The 13196-nt window shown below is 41.8% G+C and overlaps 1 protein-coding gene across 6 annotated transcripts in view; it reads right to left on the bottom strand.

The window, feature by feature from the left end:
* Positions 1–13196, bottom strand: part of AOAH (acyloxyacyl hydrolase) — a 251607-nt gene that overhangs the window by 68119 nt on the left and 170292 nt on the right. For 5 of the 6 annotated variants that reach the window (XM_060305408.2, XM_060305407.1, XM_030857562.2 and 2 more), the window contains 2 exons: positions 10795–10905; positions 4488–4579 (listed from right to left, as the gene is read on the bottom strand). In XM_060305408.2, coding sequence (XP_060161391.1) covers positions 4488–4579; positions 10795–10905 — 203 coding nt within the window. The remainder of the gene's footprint in view (positions 1–4487; positions 4580–10794; positions 10906–13196) is intronic. The other variant, XM_060305409.1, reaches the window with a different exon arrangement.

Genomic DNA, 13196 nt, shown 5'->3' with positions numbered 1-13196 from the left:
TACACAACATAGTGATTCGATATTTTTATGCATTTCAAAATGATCACCATGATAAGTCTAGTTACCATCTATCGCCATACAAAGATATTACATAGTTATTGACTATATTTCCCACACTGTACACTTCATTCCTGAGACTCATTTATTTTGCAGCTGGAAGTCTGTACCTCTTAATCTCCCTTATCTATTTATGTATTGCTTTTAAGCAAGAAGTTCTTCCTTCCTGAAATTTTGGTATTGTTTTTTATCCTTCTACATGGGTTACTGGGCCTTGGCTTCTTTAACCTAAATAGGATTTTCCTGTTACATTAATTGCTTTTGAAAGTGATCTGAACACAAATAACTATTTTTAATCTTTAAAAAATACTTTTTTCTTCTCACTTACTGTTAGAGTTCTCCCTATTGTCAGGGTCCCAGCCCCCAAGCTGCCAACCTCACAGAGGGCTTTTTGCTTTCGCCTTTGAACTACTCAATTTCTTTCAGAAAACACATGGTTTTAAGGGATATAACTTTTTGAATTTTCTGAAGCCTGAGAGTCAAGAGAACAGATTTCATTAATGTTGACTCAACTGAAGGTTGTAAAGATTTGTAAAACTAAGCGGTTATGTTTGTCTTTTAATACATGCATGTAATTTCAATTAGAGTTATATTCATCTCATACAGGAGATACTAAATTTTGAGGGGGTGGAGGGCATAATGGAAGAAGAAAGGAAAGCAACCATCTTCTCTTCCAAACTTTTGCTTTCAAAGGTACATTTCCAAAGAACATTGTTAATACACAAAGCATGAGGCTGATCACAGATAATAGGAGGCACTTTCTAGAGATCCAGTTGAATAGAGAAATCCATAAATTCTACCCCATGTTGATAAGCATTTGGACTTAAAAGGACATTTGCTCAAAATGCCTATGGCAGCTGCCACATCTCTCACAAACACTGCCTCTAGGTCAGTGTTCTATTTATTCTCCTGACTCCACCAGAAGAGGACCCCCATCCTATGCCGATCTCTCTTTAGTAATTGTTACACACTTGATAACTCTTCGTTCTTTTAAGAAGACTGGACTAGCACAGGTTACCTGCAGGTATAATTTACATGAGAGTATATGAGAGTTTAATAGGAGCTACTGCTACAAGGGACATACCGGATGGTGACACACAGGGACTGTCATGCTGCTGTGTTTTTGCTTAATGGGGGATCCATTGCAACTCTGATTCCAGACAGATAATTTCCTTTTTTATCAAAGGGAGTTAAATATATTCTTCTCCATTCCAGCTAAACGGCAGAGAACACAGGCACAGTACACAGAAACAGGTGGCAAAAGAGCACTAAGAGAGAGATAACTAGAAAACTTGGGCCACAAAAGCATAGAGAAAAAACCCCTGCAGGGCAGGTGGCCAACCAGCTGAGGTGCGCATCTCCTTAGAAATACAGCTGGTAAGGATAATGCTTAGAGTCAACACTGAGCAAGTTGCATGAGCAGACTGTTTTGTAAATAGCAGTACAGAGCCTAATACAAGAAGGTGTTATGTCAGCACAGACTAGCTCACGATAGAGACGATTTTCACATAAGCTGCACCTAGACGGTTCCCTCCTTCATGCCATGTGGTCAGAATCTCTCTGCATAGCCCTCATAAGAATTATAAACCATTTGTGTCTGATGACTTACAACTTTTCCTCTGCATAGCCCTCATAAGAATTATAAATCATTTGTGTCTGATGACTTACAACTTTTCCTCTGCATAGCCTTCATAAGAATTATAAACCATTTGTGTCTGATGACTTACAACTTTTCCTCTCCCTTTTCCTCCGCTGCCTCTCTCCTAAGGAAGATCTATCTGCCTGCTGGGCTCTCATAGGATGATGGCTGGCAACTGCAATAGGATTGGCGAGCTAGCAGGATTTCACATTGATAACGGAGGAACCCCCTGGTCTGAGGACAGAATAGAGGCAGAAAAGAAAGAGGGACACTGGCTCCCGCTCCCACCGCCCAACAAAAACTGAAAACAACTGAACAGAGTCTGCTTGGGAGCAGGCGCTAAGTTTGGGTAGAGGTTTTAGGAAAATTACATTTAGGACATGTGGGGCAACTATTGGTGGGTATGAGCTGTAAGTGGAAAAAGATGAGGAAACAAGTTTTCATCATTTTAGCTGCACACGGGAATGGATTCCCCTTTCATTCTTTGAGTGTCTCCAGTGAAGGTTTAAACTATTTAACAATTAATTTTAAACATCAGACTAGTATTTCTTCAATGGCAACTTCATGAGGCTTTAGGTCAAAAGGTGGGGTTCATATGTAAATTTAAGCTTCCATTAAAAGTATGGTAAACTGTGTCCATTTCTCAGTCATAACTTATTCTTTTTGTTTGTCATAAAGGCCTGGATTTAGAGAAATTTCCAAGTACTTTTATACATAGATAGCTGGATTGCGTGGAGGGTACTTAAATAATATTTTCTCAATTTTGATGTTGACAGTGGGGAGATAAACAAGACTGTTGTCCTCAATGCTGCTTTAGGCAGGCTATCTCTGGACGTGTTCCAGGTGACAAAGACCACCTTTGGTCTTTGTCAGGGGCCTCAGACCACTGGGAGTATGGGGGCCCTAGGAAGGGACAATGGGCACATGATCAACGTCTGAAACAATGCATGCCACCTCTTCACGTGGGGAGGGCATTTTTGGTTCTTGGTCATTTCCTCATCCTAGAGCTACACTCTCAAACACAGGGACAATGGCTAAAGGGGGTCACGTTCCCACAGGTAGAACAAAAACAGCACATAAAAGTTGGAAGTTGTGACCTAGGAGTGCCTTGGTTCACCAAATTATTCTCTGGTTCCATTATTCACAAGGTTCCATGACCGCGGATCCTACCACTTCTTATTCACCTGTGGCCTTGGTCAAGTTTCTTAGCCTATCAACTTAGCCCTTAGATTCCTCAACTTTGAAATGCAGAAAATAATACCACCCACCTCACAAAGAGATGAAATGAGAAAACCTCTAAATAACACTCAGTACAGTGCTTGGTATGTAGGGAATGCCTATGAAGGTTACTTCCTATTATCTCTATTAATCATACTGTAAGTATTGTTACACTTAATGGCAAGGACTGACCTAATTTTCTTTACATGATTAAATGTGAAAATCTACACCTAAACTTGAAGACACATTTCTTTTACTTTCCCTTATACTCACGAATATAAGGGAAATTATGATTTCTATATAAATATGAGTGCCATTTCCTGAAGTTTGGTTATCTTTTCTAGCTTTTCTCTACCTTTTTCATTGTCCCCATCTCCTAAATCCTTTCAGGTTTGAGCCCCTTGCCAAACACCCCAAAAGGAGGTGGCTGTTGACCATTTCCATGAATTCTTCTTTCATTATTGACCCCTGTAGCTCTGTGTTGACAGTTGTCTTTTGGCACATTTAACCCATATTAACAATGTTTGCACATTTCTCTCATCTGCCCTCCTTGATTATAGTTGACTGCAGAGGCAGGATGAGCCTTATTTATCTTTGAAATAGCTACGGCATCTGTGCCTTATTAGGTAGTAAGTATTTAATAAGTATTTTTAAAATGAGTGAGTAAAGATAAGAATAAGTTATTCAGGATATGCGAGGTCGTCTATTAAATTAAAAAATGGGGTGCTCAAACTCTAAATGGCTGTACCCAGGCCCCAAGAAAACACCCAATCCCACACAGCACGCTGGGTTTGTGTTCACTCAGACTCGCCATGCATCTTCTCTACTTTCAACTCCAGAGCATTAAAACCAGGATGATTCTAAGCCATTGAGACTTGCCTGTTGCCTTTTTTTTTTTAAACAGCTCATGCAGCTCAATATCAAAAAAACAAACAACCCAATCCAAAAATGGGCAGAAGACCTAAATAGACATTTCTCCAAAGAAGATTGCCAACAAACACATGAAAGAATGCTCAACATCATTAATCATTAGAGAAATGCAAATCAACACTACAATGCGATATCATCTCACACCAGAATGGCCATCATCAAAAAATCTACAAACAATAAATGGAGAGGGTGTGGAGAAAAGGGAACCCTCATGCACTGTTGGTGGGAATGTAAATTGATACAGCCACTGTGGAGAACAGTATGGAGTTTCCTTAAAAAACTAAAAATAGAACTGCCTGCTGCCTTTTAAAATGTTAATATATGAGAGTAAATAAGCAAGTAAACTTCTTTGTCTCTTGAGGCAGAAAAATTCAGTGTTGTGCTTGAGAATTTTTCATCGGAGGTCAACTCTAGAGCCCCTGAGCAGGAACACCGCCTCCTTGCCAGCAGGGGTAAAGTCTAATTTGCATAAGCCCCACCACACGGTAGACTCTATGTCAGTGGTGGGTTTGTTGTTTGTCACTCATGTTCCAGAAGCAATTTCTAATAATTCTCATTTCAACGTCTTGGGGACAAATCTCATCTCCTGTTGTTTCCTTACATAGACATATTGAAATGTTTGAAGGTGTGCAAACACACATACCCGCTAGTGGAGTCCAGAAATCCAGTAGTGCCAGAGAGTTGGGGCCAGTCGAGTTCATTGGTAAGAGCTGTTGGTAAATTGAAGAAGGATTTCTAAAGGAAAAATAAAGTAGAAATTATCAAAATGATCACTTGTTTTCTATAAGGAGTAAGATTATCTATTGCTCAGGCATTGTGGTCTGTCTGCCTCTCTCTCACTCTCTTTCTTAATCTCTTTCTTTAAGGGCCTTTGCATTTAAAGCTTATACCTCTTAAGGTTAACCATCATCAGAAAATTCACAAGGATCAGCATTATTCATGAACTTGCTTCCATTCAGCTCCTGGGAAAAATGTAGAACGCATGGCAGCTCTTATTCATCCCTCTTCTGAGAGACAGATAAACGTTCCACTCTTTAATTTCTGAGATTTTCTCCATTTCTAAGGCTAGATAATCAGAAAATTGACTGTCTGGAAAGTAATAATACCCAAGCCTCCAGCAAATATGCCTTCCTTGAGTTCAAAGCTATGCCTTCAGTCATTAGGATGGTGCCTCCTGATCTCCTTGGGTGGGTGGAGGGTCCTCAGACACCTTTGAAAAATCTAATTATGGTTCCTTTCTTCATGAAGATGCACATATACTCAACATGGCCTATGACTTCAAGGGGTTCACAGAACTCCTGCAACTCTTGCATAGACTCCTGTTCAAGAACTCCTGACATAGAGTGTTGACAAAATTAGAATTCCTTTGAACCACATTCTATGACTTGTGCAAAATCACAGAAGAAAAATGTTGCCAGCTGTGTCTCCTGATTGTTCCTCCTCCCCTCTGGTCTAATTCCTAGAAAAGGCTTATCTAGATTAATGTGTTCAGAATAGGGTTGCCAGATTTAGCAAGTAAAAATACAGATGCTCAGTTAAATTTGAGTTCCTATGAACAAGATGTGGTACATACTTTCAGCAGAATACTACTCAGTCTTAAAAAAGATGGAAATTCTGACACATGCTACAACATGGATGAACCTTGAGGAAATTATGCTAAGTGAAAGAAGCCAGTCACAAAAAGACAAATACTGCATGATTCTATTTGTATGAGCTATCAAGAGTAGTCAAATTCACAGAGACATTAAGTAGAATGGTAGTTGACGGGGACTGGGGGGAGACGAAACGGGGAGTTGCTATTTAATGGGTATAGAGTTTCAGATTTGCAAGATGAAAAGTTCTGGATGTTGGTTGTATAACAGTATGAATATACTTAACACTACTGAACAGTACGTTTAAAAATGGTAAGATGGGGCTTCCCTGGTGGTGCAGTGGTTGACAGTCCACCTGCGGATGCAGGGGACACGGGTTTGTGCCCTGGTCTGGGAAGATCCCACATGCCGCGGAGCAGCTGGGCCCGTGAACCATGGCCGCTGAGCCTGCGCGTCCGGAGCCTGTGCTCCGCAACGGGAGAGGCCACAACAGTGAGAGGCCCGCGTACCGCAAAAAAAAAAAAGGTAAGATGGCAAATTTCATGTTATGTGTATTTTACCACAATTTTAAAACAGGAATATGCAAAAAGTTGAATTGAAATTAAACGGGATAATTTTTAGTATTAGTATGTCCTGGGCAATATTTGGAACATACTTATACTTAAAAAATTATTTGTTGTGTATCTAAATTCAAATTTAAGTGGGTGTCCTGAATTTTACCTGGGAATCCCAGTTTGGATAAAATCTCAGAAAGCCAATGATCCCTTTTTGCCTTGGCTGACAGGAAAACTCAGTGCCTGGTTGCAGGAAGCAGTTTATTTCAGGAAATAATGTCATCTCCTCCATGTTCTCTGTGTTTCCCAACCTTGAAAACACATGCCCCCTTTGGATGAACATGAAAGTCTTGAGTCCACCTTCAATCTTATTTTAAAATGGAAAAGAAATGACAGATAATACCTAAGACAAATCACATCAAAGCAATTGTAGCACTGAATAGGACTTTTCAAGTGGCCTATGGTCCTGCCTCCTGCTCACTTTCTCACCCATGATCATCCTTGCCTTGTCTCCTAGAGAGACTCTGAATATGGAGGCTGTGAGGGAAGGAAAAGCCACATTTCTCTCTCCTTAACCATTCAAAAGTGTATCTTTATTGTTTTTTCTGATTGCAAAGTAGTACATGCTTCTTATAAAAATTCAAACATCATAGTAATATACAATGTGGAAATGAAAGTCCCCCATCACCTCTCCTTAAGAGATAACTATTATGAGATAACCACTGTTAACACTTTGTATTATTTATATGTATATAATATATAATGGAATCTACTCATTCTTCCTACTTCAGAGTGTGTGATAGTCCCTACTATCCTATAGAGAATGAGTACTCAAAAGAAATAAAATAAAATTTGTATTTCTCAGTTTTGGACTGCTACTAGTTGGATGTGTTCCCACAAAAGTTGGGTTAAAGGCCTAACCATCAACGTCTCAGAATGTGACTTTATTTGTAATTGGGTCATTGCAGATGTAATTAGTTAAGTGAAGATGAGGTTGGAGTAGGAAGGGTTCCTAGTCCAATATGATTAGGGGTTCTTATAAGAAGAGGAAGAAGAGAAGCTAGGAAAGAGGCATGGAACAGATTCTCTCTCAGATCCCTCAGGAGGAACCATCCTGCTGACATCTTGATCTCCAAATTCCAACTTCCAACTTCCAAAACTATGAGAGTAAATTTCCTTGGTTTTAAGTCACCCAGTTTGTGGTACTTTGCTGTGGTAACCCTAGAAAATGAGGACGTGGCCTGAATTGGACAATTTGCTTATAGTTCTTATGATTCAGGGGTCCAAGATATAAACCCTTCTATTATGCTGACTTCTCAAAGTAAGTCATATAACAAATACGTTCCACATGCACTGGTTATCCCATGGTGCCTTGCACTCTTTTCCATGGCTCTGTGAGCTTCCTTCACTCCCCTTTCCTCAATCACCTCCCCCTTGCACATGTCAATCCCAAGGTCCCCAGCCTTATTCTTATCCCAAGTGTGATTTCCAGCACAGTAGGGGCTGGAAGTGGATGGGAGGTGGTTGGGAAGGACGGCTTCTTGGGATACATCTGTATTCGTTATGATTTATCCCCGTCAAAGGAGCAGAAACAAACTCATGGAAAGGTGGCTTCCAATAAGTCTCGGAGCACCGTGCAATTCCAGTGACTGACACTTTGTTCCCCCTTAGCAAGAAGCACCCACCACATTACCGTGGTGGAGTTTTTTTTTTTTTTTTTTTTTTTTTGCGGCACACGGGCCCCTCACTGTTGTGGCCTCTCCCACTGCGGAGCACAGGCTCCGGAAGCGCAGGCCCAGCGGCCATGGCTCATGGGCCCAGCCGCTCTGCGGCATGTGGGATCCTCCCAGACCGGGGCACGAACCCGTGTCCCCTGCATCGGCAGGCGGACTCCCAACCACTGCGCCACCAGGGAAGCCCACCGTGGTGGAGTTTTGAGCAGGAACTCTCTTTTAGTTTTTGTTCCTCCTGGCACTATAACTCAAATGTTTTCTCTTATTTTTTTCTGTAGGCCTTTCTGCTTATAATGTGTGCTTATATGTTCAATTCTGCTAGAGAAGACAAGAAAAACACATAGAATAGATGAAAATCATAAGCTGTGGTAAGTCGAGATAGTGAGCAGGCAAGTGGTTTGTGAGATGCAGGCAGAATTTATGCGCTGTGTTAAGTAAGTTAGCAACCTGTAAAAACATGTTAAAACTTAAAAGAACGATACAACACTCCCCCACACCACCCTCTCACATTTTTCTCAGTCATCCGCACAATGACAAGCCCAGATTTGGGAAACTGGGTTTGGAACTGGGCTTCTGATTCTGGGTGGGTCTGCTCTCTCTTTCAGAAGAAGTTGTTAGGCAAGAACTCTGCTCACATAGGGAGGTGTGCAGCCTGGAATAATAATGGCGGGGATGGTAGTTCTGGAGTGTGCCAGCAAAGTGGGGAAAGGGCTCTGCTCTAGGAATTAGGAGATCTGACTTCTATGTCTGGCTCTACAAATACAGCAAAACTTCATGGTTTGGATATGACACTCTGGAAACAGGTTCCATACTTCACACAGCCCCCATTCTCAATCAGGGGCGGGTAAACAAATTTTATCTCCCTGGTGGGGGATAAAAAGATGTTGAGAAAGGGGTAGGACCAGTGAGGAAATGGCCAGCCACCCTGTCTTGAGAAATGGGGTCTCCATGTCCCCAGCATTCTCCCAGCTCAATCTTTCTGGATCAACCTGAAGAAATGGTCTCAACTACCTGGGAGAATCCTGGACCCTTTGCTCTTCAAGAAGCCCCCACCATCTGTGGAATCATCCCGACCAGGTGCTGAATTATAGCTGGGATCAGGGTGGGTTTGCATTCCATAGTTTGAGCCCTAGAAGGCCCAGGAAGGTAAACTGCATAGGTGTATCCTGGTTATTTGATTAACCTTGAAATAACGCAAATTTGTGTTTTCCTGGTTAAATATTTTCGACTTCACTTATGGTGTTACGGCAAGGTTTTACTACTACTAACTGTGCAAAATCAAGGAAAATGTAGCTTTACCAGCGTTCCAGCTCTGACGTCTCTCATTATATCCTATCCACTTCAATAAGACTGTTGGGAGGATCAAAAGACAGTGAGAGAAGCAGGTTGACAAGCAGAAGGCCTACACTATGTAAAGCATCATGTTTAGGATGGATCACCTAGTCTCTCCCTTTCCAAGTGGATCGTCCCAGGTTTTAAGAAGAATAAAGTTTATTGACAGATAATAGAAAAGACTTGAGCAGACAAATGGAAGCCTCTACCTATTTGTTCTGCCTTAGGAAATTTGGTAGCTAAAAACGAGAGGTAACAGCCAAAGTTTTATAGACCTTAGCAAAAAGAGAATGTTTAAGTCCTATCACATTAAACACTAAAAGCCTTATTTAAGCAACATTATACTCAAGATACTTCAGGCATTTAAGGCAGGAAATATGCAAATTAAGATCTCCCTCATGAACTCCTGCTTATTCCTCTTAAGCATTTATGTTCTCAGGAAACTCATCTTAAATGTACCTTAAATGTGCATATGTGGAAAGACTTTATATTTACCAAGAAAAATTTTCCAGGCTTGTAAAGAGCATCAGAAACTCAATGAGTATTAAATCAACTACTGCATTGCTTCAAGTTTTCTTCTGATTTTATCAATGACATAAAAATGTTTTATGTCATAATTGGCAAGTATATACCATTTTTTGTGTAAGCACTTTTTGAGCAACCACTGTGTATCAGATGCTGGATATTACCTCTTAAAAAAGAACAAGTACACAGGTCTACGGCTTCCCTGGTGGCACAGTGGTTAAGAATCTGCCTGTCCATGCAGGGGACACGGGTTCGAGCCCTGGTCTGGGAAGATCCCACATGCCACAGAGCAACTAAGCCCGTGTGCAGCAACTATTGAGCCTGTGCTCTAGAGCCCACGAGCCACAACTACTGATCCCACGTGCCACAACTACTGAGCCCGCGCGTCTAGAGCCAGTGCTCCGCAACACGAGAAACCACCACAATGAGAAGGCCGTGCACTGCAACGAAGAGTAGACCCCACTTGCCGCAACTAGAGAAAGCCTGTATGCAGCAACGAAGACCCAACGCAGCCAAAAATAAATGAATTAAAATAAATTAAAAAAAAAAAAAGAACAAGTACCCAGGTCTCATACAAACAGCAGTAAATTAAATGACCCTGCCTCAACCCAACTGAGATACTGAAAAAGGCCCTTTTAAGACGGCGCCTCCCATCACTCATTCTGGTCCACGGAGGATTTCTGTATTTTCTGTTGGTGGAAGAATCCCTTACATTGGGCAGCAGGGCCCAGAAAAACTACTGAGAAGGGAACTTAGAGGGAATTTGGATAACTTGCCAAAGTCACAGAGCTGGTAAACAGTGGTGCTGGGATTTGAACCCAGGTTCTGGTGGAACTAAGAAAGGAGAGGCTTGGAACAGGCAGGGGTCCTCATAAGCTCAGCTTTTGATAGCCCTGTTGTACCTGGTCCTTGCTTTTCCCTTAAGCTGCCAGATCTCCTGGAATCACAACATTGGCTAAGCTGGGTTTGCTAGTTTTTGAAAATGAGGCTTCCTGATTGCCTGCTGAGGGGACGGTCTCTCAGACACTGCTTCGGGTAAGAAGTTCAGAAGCCTATAGATATCTCTAGAGTTGTCTCCAGCTTTTCCTCCTCTGTGTTTCTCTTTTATGGAAGCCATGCATAATTTATAAAGAATGCAGAATGAGTGTTCTGGGGATAAGTACTGAAATGATACGTGGACCCTACACAGACACCTACTCACACACCCCACTCACGTTCCAGGGCCTGTTCTGGCCTGACACATGCTGGGGAAAGGCAGCCACAGAGAACAGTGCACTCTGCTGCTCTGGAGGTTTAGCTTCCAGCGGGGCCTGGCAGATGAAGTTCTGGGAGAACAAGGAGAGAACAAATCATTGGGTTTCTGCCTCTGTAATCTCAGGCTTAACTAGAGCAGGCAGCACTGTTCACTCAGCTAATGCTTTGATATAGACAACTTTAAGAACATAATGTAACTCTGAGTTAGATTTGTAAACTTTAGCAACTCATGTGCAGCGAGACGAGTCTGCTGTTGAGGTCCCTGTGGCCCTATGATTCATTACATTCAGAGAGAGAGAGAGAGAAGGAGATTAAGAAACACAGCAAGTGTCAGACCGGCATTCTGTTGGCCACTGTGCCTTATTCGTGGAGCTCACAGTCTAGAGGGGCACAGGAAATAAACACTTCCCAGCTGAGTAACCTGGAAGACTTTCTTTAACTCCTCTGTGTCTCACTCAGTTTCTTATCGATAGAATGGACAAATAACAGCACCTATATCATTGGGTGGCTGAGAGGATTAGAAAAGCTAATCTGTGCCTAAAGTTTAGAATTGTAAGTGCTCAATAAAAGTTAGCTGTTAGTGGTATTCCTAAGAAGTCCAGGGTAATAGAAAAGATCCCTATTCCACAGGTGGAGATTTGGGGAAGGAATCTTGAAAGAAATGTTATCCAGTGTAAGTCCTGTAAGGTTAGTAAGAGGGAGCCAGCAGAAGAGGGGTAGGGAAACAGAGTTTAAGCATTGGCTATGCCATAGGTAAAACCACAAAGCTAAATCCATCATATTATATACAAGGAAGACCAACGAACTCCCCCACTCCGACCAACCCCAAACACAACATTGGCCAGTTATCTATTGCTATGTAACAAATTACCTCTGAATTCAGCAGCCTACAACATACTACCTATAAGCAGATCAGTAACAGTAACTGCTCAGCCCCAGGGATGAGGTCTATTCAATGCACATTTAAACTTCGACTTGAGCTAAATAAGTGATTTTCAGGGAAAAGGTATAGCATTTCATCTTTGACCCTGTGCCCGTCCAAAAACTTATGGAGCAGTGAAGATAATGTCAAATAAAGAATTCTAGCAAATATGACCAGTAAATATAAAGAGGACAGAATGGCAGGCAACAATCTTTCATCATTTTGCCTGAAAATAGGTCTTTTTATTTTTTTTATTTTTACCTTGTCAGCTCCTCTTAGTCTTTTCCTTTTTCTATTATTTACTATTTAACTTCTAACCCCATGATTTATTTATTCAATGAATGAGTGGAGGGATGCTTTTATCTAACTGCCCCATATCCAGTGAAAATGCATCGTGTAGTTGGACTTTTTCTACAAATTCAATTCCTTCCATCATCATTTCCAGAGGGATTGGAGAACTGTATCCAAATTCATAAAAGTGAGAAAACAAGAGTTTAAAATGTGAGCCCGCCTGCTGCAACTAAGACCCGGTACAACCAAATCAATCAATCAGTCAATATTTTTAAAAAAATTTCATGTTCACAAATCAGTCTTTCATGGGGTCAATGAAAAAATTCTTTCACAAACAGAAAAAATAACTCCTCTAAGGGCAAGAAACAGCAACAAAGGGTGCTTATCATAAAAGTCTACTCAAGATACCATCACCGGATTTTGCTAAGGTTTAGTCATTCCTGAAGCAGTAGGCCGCTATTTGTCTGAAGCGGGGGTAGTTTTCCTTTGAGAGCTAAAATCCAGGCTTAGATTCTAGAAGAAGCCCAAAGTCCACATTCAAGCTACGGAGGTAAGGACATGGGAAGCCGTTACTGGGCCACCTCATGACCAGGCCTGAGCTGGGCTCTCCAACCCACTGTCTCACTCATAAAAATGATCTCATTTTCTTTCTCTCCTCTGTTTCACCTTCTACCAAGAAGCTGTCACAAAACCTCGCTCTTTCTATCCTTCCAACTTGAGTTAGTGCCGCCATCTTCAGCGGCGTATCCCAGAATCTCGTGGGGAGGTTCTTTAAAGTATGGATCCTGTTTGGGTAGGTTTGTGGTGGGGCCCTAGACTTCTTATTTTTAAGAAGTGCCCTAAATGGCTGCAGTGACTGGCCAAGTTTGGGAAAGGCTGCTCTACAGACTACAGCCGCTATTCAACATCATCCTCCAAGTGCCCCAGCCTCTTCTCCCGGCCCCGTCTCTCCCTCCACTCAACCACCTGCAGCCCCTCAGACCTCCAGGCTTGTCACAAGCTCTTCCTCTTCCTTCACTGTCTTTATTGATCACTTGCTGCTCATCAGTCAAGCATTAGCTAAATGCTGACCTTCTTGACTGCCCTGCCCTTCCTCTGTGAGGTACCCTCCTCCGACTCTCATCACACCTTATTATATGAGAGGAAAGC

Source organism: Globicephala melas, chromosome 9 (assembly GCF_963455315.2).
Source record: "Globicephala melas chromosome 9, mGloMel1.2, whole genome shotgun sequence".
NCBI classification, from domain to species: Eukaryota; Metazoa; Chordata; class Mammalia; order Artiodactyla; family Delphinidae; genus Globicephala; species Globicephala melas.
This window is presented reverse-complemented; position numbering and strand designations above follow the sequence as displayed.